This window comes from Centruroides vittatus, unplaced genomic scaffold, assembly GCF_030686945.1.
Source record: "Centruroides vittatus isolate TY-2023 unplaced genomic scaffold, ASM3068694v2 contig_1351, whole genome shotgun sequence".
Classification (NCBI taxonomy): Eukaryota; Metazoa; Arthropoda; class Arachnida; order Scorpiones; family Buthidae; genus Centruroides; species Centruroides vittatus.
The window spans coordinates 4,335-12,190 of record NW_027120860.1 but is presented as its reverse complement, the minus strand read 5'-3'; the positions used below and the strand labels follow the sequence as shown (position 1 = coordinate 12,190).

The following is a 7,856-nucleotide window of genomic DNA, read 5'->3' as shown; positions in this document are numbered from 1 at the left end:
TCGATTAACGTTTTAGCGATCAATTTACTAATTAATCGTTAGTATCCAAGGCCCTAAAAACAAATTGAAGATTTTCTTAAACGAGAAAATATTTTTGATCAGATATTACGTAAATGATCGACTACACTTTTCTATTGCTGTCACGTGACAGAAACTGCATCGGTGGCCTTCAATAGCAAAATAGCAAATCTATAATATCAATATCTTAAAAGCATCCAACTTCAACTTCATTATTTGAATATTATAATCTAAAATTTCTCATTCTTTATCTATTGAAGTGAAAATTCGTAAAAAATTTGATTTAGCCCATCATTATTTACATCACGGATTTTGACGGAGTGCTAAACGATAGGACCTCAATAAGAACAACGAAATTCTGTTAAGAATTTAATCCAAATAAAATACCAATTTCTCCTCACCATGCAGAAAGTATTCCTCAAAAAATGTTTTCAATTGCCTCTTTAATATTCTTTTATGTAAATTTGTCAACAGTTGAAAACGTTTTAATAGCGTATTCTTCTCAATTAAAATGTACTCCAATTAAAACAGAAACAATTAAATTAATAAGACTTATGGCCTCACCGGTTAAGTACGTTCTCTTCAATGGCCAATAAAAATCTTTATTCGAATTTCAATGCCAGAATAATTTAGAACGCGGATATTGTCTGGAACTTGGACAGGAAATAAGGCACTTTCGTCATTCGTGATTCTGTGGAAATGCAGTTGTGGAATAAAGCTACCATCAACTACCATTTACAAAGATGGAACCATTAGTGGAATGCAAAATTTAAAAGCGATCGATGTTGTGCTGAATTCAATTAGAATTAATTATAAAGACGGACACATTAATTAAAGTTTTATTATATAAGATAAGTGTTTCATGAAGAGAATGTAAAATTTGGAATAATCAAAAATTTGAAATATTAAAGTATTTTTGTTTAATTTATGGAAGCTTTTATGAATTTTTACTTGTTGAATTGTTTTTTTAACAAAAGAACTATTAAATAAAAAAATATTATAATGCTTAGATCAAAATATTCAAATTTTAAAACGAATGAGAAGCTTTTAAGGCATTGGCGTAATACATTAACTACCGAAGGTCACTAACGCAGTTCCGATCACATGACTGCAATACAGCATGAAAATCAATTGTTTGCGTAATATCCTGTTCAAAGACATTTGTATTTGAAGAATAACTGCGTTTCGTTTATATAAAGAATTATGTTGCAATAGATCTGCAGAACTGAAAATAAACCAGATCTAAAACTAATACGTTAGTCGATAACAAAAATGTATTCAGGTTATACGAAACGTAGTTTGTGCGTTGTGTGTTTTCTACGACCGATCCTCACGTCCTTAGAGATATTTGGAATTAAGATTATGTATTGCAATTGCAATCAATCTGCTGGTAATTGGAAATATCTGTCGAAGTTGTATCTCTTATACCAAACTGCTATAGAGGTATTTATGTGGACTAACATTGTACTTTCTGCTCAAGAGATCACAAACAATTTGATGTGTGTCGGATGGATCCGAATGTTTTCTAAGAGTCAAATATTCATAAAATTTATTCTAATTACAGCATATGTTTTTCTAGCCCTTCAGTTTAGTTTCTTTAAACGAAGAAAATTGTATTTTCCTAGAAATAACTGTGGATATGAAGGAGAGAAAAAAATGTTTCATAATATTCAAGTGTATTTCATAGTTGTTCATACATCCACCTTTATTTCAATGATTACAGCTATTACTGTTATTGACTTGTTTCTTTATCCTACATTAAAACAAATAACTGAATCAGAGTTTGAGCTGGCATTCTGTAATTTGAATGTCACATTAATGCTAATATATGGAATTGGGCAATTAGATTCCTCTATACTTGTTATAGGTACAATGATCATTATGTTCTCAAAGAGATTCAACTATTTATCTGATGTAGTCGATAAACTGACAAAAGAAGAAACTTTTCTCAAGACTAAAATCGAAACCTTGATTCAAACCCATTGGGATTTATGGACTTATATACAAGAAATAAATCTAGTTTGTGAAGCATACACTCCAGGCGTATATTGTTTCGGTGTCTATCAAACCAGTTTCATGTTCTGCGCAGTGTTTTTATTTGATCTTGATAATTTAATGCGTTTTGCATTTACTATTATTTTGATAAGTTTCGTTCTTGTAATTACGTTTATAAGTTTTCAACTGTCACGATTCTCTTCTCTGGTAAGATAAACTTAAAATTATCGTGTATTATTAAATAATTAGCGTTAGAAACTTTAAAACCTATGTCGTAAATAAAAATTTAAGTTCTCATAGAAATTCACTTTCGATGGTATTTATAACCTATTTATAAATACCGTATTTTATGGACTATAAGACGCTATGGACTATAAGACGCACCTGAATTTTGGAGGCAATTTTTCGAAAGAAAAATGTGCGTTCTTATAATTCCGTGGATTTATAATATGGTAATCAAGTAAATCATTTATTTTATGTTACAGTTTTGTTAAAATCATAAACGTTTGATGAAATAAAACTTTTCGCATTGTAATTACTTAATGAGAGTCCTCATATCTGAAATGTTAACTAATGTTAACATTTCAGATAAATGTTAATGATGTTAACTATATGTTTTATATGTTAAATATATAAGTTTGTTCAATAAGCGCCTGTACGTGTAATAAGTAGTTGCTACTGAAAATTGAGATATACAAATCTTACTGTCAGTATCGATCAAATTTTTATCTAAAGCCATTTAGTTTCAGATAATATTATGCAACTTGTTAAATACTTTTGTCCTTCACTTTACTCATCTTCGTGAGTCATTTACTTGATATTAAACTTTTTAGACAGTCTTTTAGGAAAGCCGATTATATTCTTGGAAAAATAACTGGTATTCGTACGAAATCTTCGAATTTGCACCGAAATTCAAAGGTTGATAAGAATATTTCATGAATAATCGTTTCCTCACAATAATTTCATTCAAAAAAAATTTCAACCTGCAAAATGCAGAGGACGAGTCTGTTTTATGCTGTTTTCAATGTTGTAACAATGGTGCCTTAAGTAATGTTATCACAAGCTCTGAAATGTGTTTCATTGCTAATTACATTAATTTTATTATTTATGAATTAATAGCAGTCAAATTTAATTTAACTGTTCATTTTTAATCTATAATTTGATTTGAATTTACTTTTGACTTTTGATTACAATTCATATTTTTAAACAATTTGTAATGAAGATCTTATGATGAGTCATTGTCAATGTCCGTGTATTATTATAAATAAAAATGAGCTAAATTATTATATTTAGGCTATAACCTCTATACTCCGACGTGCAATCTCTAGAGAAAACATGCCAGTCCCAAGCCTGCAAAAAGGTGGAGAGTTGGTTAGATGAGTGTCGATGCACTAACTATAAAACAATAACACGAATGAAATCTGATGTCAATGCAAGCAAAAGATAAAAGATGCTGGCTCGGACGTCGCCCGGATAAACAAGGTCCGCGACACCTACCGAGCAATCGGGGTTGGGTCGAAAAATTGGTTACTTATAGAAAGAAAAGAGAGCTTCACCCAGCAACACGAGTGCTTACAGTAGGAACCTGGAATGTCAGAACGTTACGCTCACCTGGAAAACTAGAGCTGCTTCGGAAGGAAATGGAGAAATATCAATGCGACATATTAGGCTTTGCAGAGATGCGCTGGACAGCATCGGGAGAACGGAATGGTGGCGAAGTCATCTGGTCGGGAAACGATTCAAGGCATGAAGCTGGTGTTGAATCTCTGCTTAGTAAAAGAGCACGAGCAACAATGTTAGGATACAATCCAGTTAGTGCAAGATTGATGGTGGCAAGGTATGAAGCAAAGCCATTTAATATATCAGTAATCCAGGTATATGCACTACTTCAGAAGCAGTGAAAAGGAGATTGAACTTTTCTATAAAGAACTAAGTACGATAACAGAGAAAACACCGCGAAGAGATGTGATCATCATTGGAGGTGAATGGAATGTAAAATCAATAAGAAATGGATCACACAAGAAACCTTAAAGCTTGTCCAAGAGAAATGAGCTCTTAGGCTTAAAATAGACATTTGTGAAGAGTTGGAAAAACAGTATCAGGTAAAGTGCAGGAAGTGAAAAAAGTAGTTAGGATGGATAAAGCGAAATGGCTAGAGGATCAGTGTCGAAACATTGAAAAATATTTTGGAGAATGTAAGACTAGAGAAGTATATAAGATGATCAGAAATGTCAAACAGAAATGGAAACCAAAGCAAATGACAATCAAAGACGAGAAGGGAGAGGTTTTAGTAGACAGGGTGGAAGTCCTACAGATGTGAACAAGCTATTGCCCTGAACTTTACGAGAAACGTTACATACAGATGTATTAGGGAATCTTGTAACTGAATTAAGGAAGATATCGCCACCAATTGTTGAAAACGGAAATTATATTTAGAGGAAAGAAGTTGAAAGAGCAGTGAAAAAGTTAAAAGACAATAAGACTCCAGGGCATGACAAAATCACAAGAGAAATGATTAGGCATAGAGGCGAAAGCTTAATTGACAAGATACACCAAGTGTGCAATGAGGTATGGACACAAGGAAAGATACCTAAAGAATGGACAAAATCGATATTGGTGACAATACATAAGAAAGGTAGCATGTTAGAATGCAAAAATTATAGAACGATTGCTTTAACAAGCAACATAGGAAAAATTTTGATGATGATCTTAATTAAAAAAGAGACTAAGCAGTGTGATGGAAGAACACTTAGCAGATGAACAGACAGGTTTCAAGAAAAACAGAAGTACAACGCAGCAGATACTAACATTACGGCTATTAGTTGAAAAGGCAAGAAGAAAGCAGAAAAACATCTATTCGTGCTCTGTGGACTTTCAGAAGGCATTTGACAGCGTAGACCAAAAAGCTACCTTGGCAGTGCTAAAACCTTATGGATTGGGTTATAAACTAATAAACCTGCTAAGTTATATTAATGATAATGCAGAATCAGCTGTGAGATTGCCTGAGGAGTTAGGAAACTGGTTCAAACCAAAAAGACGCACCAGACAGGGAGATCCTATATCTCCAACTATCTCCGTAAGTCTCTTAGAAAGAGTCGTGGATAAGATGACGCAAGAGTGCAGAGGGACATCAGTTCACGGTGTAAAATTCAATAACCTGAGATTTACAAATGACATAGTTATCATTGAAAAAAGTGAAAAACAATTAGAGGAAACATTACATCTGTTTAACAAAGAAGGAAAAATATATGGACTGACTATCAATAGCGAAAAAACTAAGACAATGATATTTGGTGATGATAACATGACAAGAAATATCCCAATAGATGAGAAAGAAATTGAAAATGTAGAGAACTTTACATATTTAGGAAGCAAACTAACCTATAATCTGGATTGCAAAAATGAAATACAGGCTAGAATAGCCAAGGCAAAAACAAATTTGAAAGCAATGGACGAAATCTGGAAAAGTAAAGCAATTAGTTTGCAGATAAAATTAAAAGTATTGAACACCCTCATCTTCTCCTCCGTGCTGTATGCCTGTGAGACATGGGTAATAACAAAAGACATGGAAAGAAAAATATTAGCATTTGAAAGACACTGTTACAGAAAAATCTTGCAAATAGGATGGATGCAGAAAGTCACAAACGAAGACCTTTATAATATGATATATATGGAAAAAAATCTTATAAAAAATTATACGACAAAAACTTCAACTGTTTGGACACATCACAAAAATGAATGAAAACAGAAAAATTAAGACTTTAGTCTATGACCTTATGGATGATCCAACAAAAGAGGCAGACCATAGAGAGATTGGATTGATGACACGAAGAAGTGGTCTGGAGCAAATATACAGGAATTGAGAAAATCGGCAATGGATAAAGAGAAATGGAAGAAAATAGTGGAAAAGGCGCCAGACACCAACGGGCAATGAGCCCAGGGTTAATCATGACGATATAACCTCTACATTACAGCAGAGGAAAACCGATTAAAATGATTTTTATATTTTACTGTTCTTATCTAGTAAAGTCTTAAACTATTTAAACTTCTTTGTATTCACTACGAACACACGTAAACATAATTTTTTAAAGAAATAATTGGTATTATATCTCAATCAGTAAATATTCTAATTTATCGAAAAATCTCTTATGATTTGCATGTATATTTGCATATATTATATGATTATAGAATACATAAGAATTTATACAAGAATAATAATGTATGATAATAATTTCAATTTTTCAAGCTGTACGGAAAGTTCATCGAAATCGATAAATTGTGTTTAGCCGATCTACCGTTAGAAACTAAAATGAAGGTAAGACAAACAAATTCAAACTTTTTAAATTCATCTGTGAATTTATCATATTACATAGGCATTTTATTACTTTGTAAGATGCTGAATTTCATGAAAAGATATGGGAAAACTCCATTCGGAATAAACATCGGAGGATTCTTCTACATTAAAAAGAACTTCTTCATTCGAGTAAGTACATTTAATACATTCTTATTCTTTATTGAACCAGTAGAAATATCAATTATAACTGCAAGTAATGCACACAAACAAACTTTTATTCATAAAAATTGTATTAAATTTAGAAGGCCATAATTTGCATATTTAAAATAGCTTCTAAATATTATGTTACAGCTTATGAGTGCCATATATTCAGCACTGTCTGTCTTCGTGGAACTTTTAGTAGCCAAAAAGCCACCTCCTTGTAAAATTAAGATGAAAGATTTAATACAATAAAGTTGTATTGCGACGTTGGACAATATTTGGATATAAGCAGAGTTATTACAGAAAAGTGAAGTATTACGTTAAAAAAAAGTCGACTGTAGACCTTTCAGAAAAAGCGATGGAGATGTTCGATGTGGGAGGCTGTGGCAATCTGAGCTCCTGTTTTGGATCGTAATTTCAGCGGATATTTTGGATATCGGTTCAAGTGCGGTACACCGTTAGAAAGGACTTTGTTTGCTGGTTTGTAGGACACCTTAATTGTTTCGATAGGTTAATTAGGTGAGGAGTTAGAGGGGTTTTAATTTTCGTAACTTTTGGTAGGTTAAAGAGGGTGGAGACCTAAGGTTAGGGGGGCAGGAATTGGGAGCATAAATAGGGGGTCTTTTTCTAGGACAGGGTGATTTTGGTAAAGTTCTGTTAAGTTTCCTACGTGTTGCACTAGTTTAAATTATACTTAGTTTATTATGTATATTTTTAAATATAACGAGCTTTGTAACGGCTTTTCCCGCTGTAGTAACGGTCTTTTCTAACTGCCACTTTGTTTTTTTTTTTTTTTTTTAAATGGGTTTTCAGTACTTAAGCTTTATTTGGGGTTAAATTTTTGTTGTTTTAGGTTAAATAAGGTTAAATAGTTAACTTTTATTTTAATCAGTCAATTCTCTAGCTGTCTTTGGTAGTTGAATTATTTTCAACTGTATTTAACAGATTAGTAGACTTAAGTACTCTAGATTATTTTAATTGTATTTATTTTATTAATTAATTATTGATCTTTCTATGCCTTGTTTTTGTCATTATATAGTTGTGTTAGTCTTCATTCTCCAATTTTATCTTCGCGTCAACCAGAGGGTTTTCTGTATATCTTGGGCTCTTGAGGAGGTGGCCAGTTCTGCTCCTTCTCTTCCTCCACTAAGTTGCACAGGTTGTTAGTAAGGTTTGCACTTCACTCATTTTTCGCCTTAGCCCCCCTCAAGCTTTTAGTGTTGTGTGCTACTCGGCTATGGCTTCTCAGTGCACGGCCTCCGAGCAGAGTATTATTATGGATGATAATTTTGAAGAATCTTTTACGACTTTTGAAGACTGTGTCATTCACGAGGCAGGTGAGCTCTTA

General features: G+C 32.6%; 1 protein-coding gene across 1 annotated transcript; it reads left to right on the top strand.

Moving 5' to 3' along the window:
• The first annotated feature begins 1,978 nt into the window (after nucleotides 1-1,978).
• LOC136990888 (uncharacterized) lies at nucleotides 1,979-6,807 on the top strand. Its single transcript, XM_067289341.1, has 4 exons — nucleotides 1,979-2,220; nucleotides 6,260-6,328; nucleotides 6,407-6,496; nucleotides 6,659-6,807. Exons 1-4 carry the CDS (start codon nucleotides 2,095-2,097, stop codon nucleotides 6,758-6,760), a joined length of 387 nt encoding a protein of 128 aa, XP_067145442.1. The 5' UTR covers nucleotides 1,979-2,094; the 3' UTR covers nucleotides 6,761-6,807.
• Nucleotides 6,808-7,856: the final 1,049 nt, after the last annotated feature.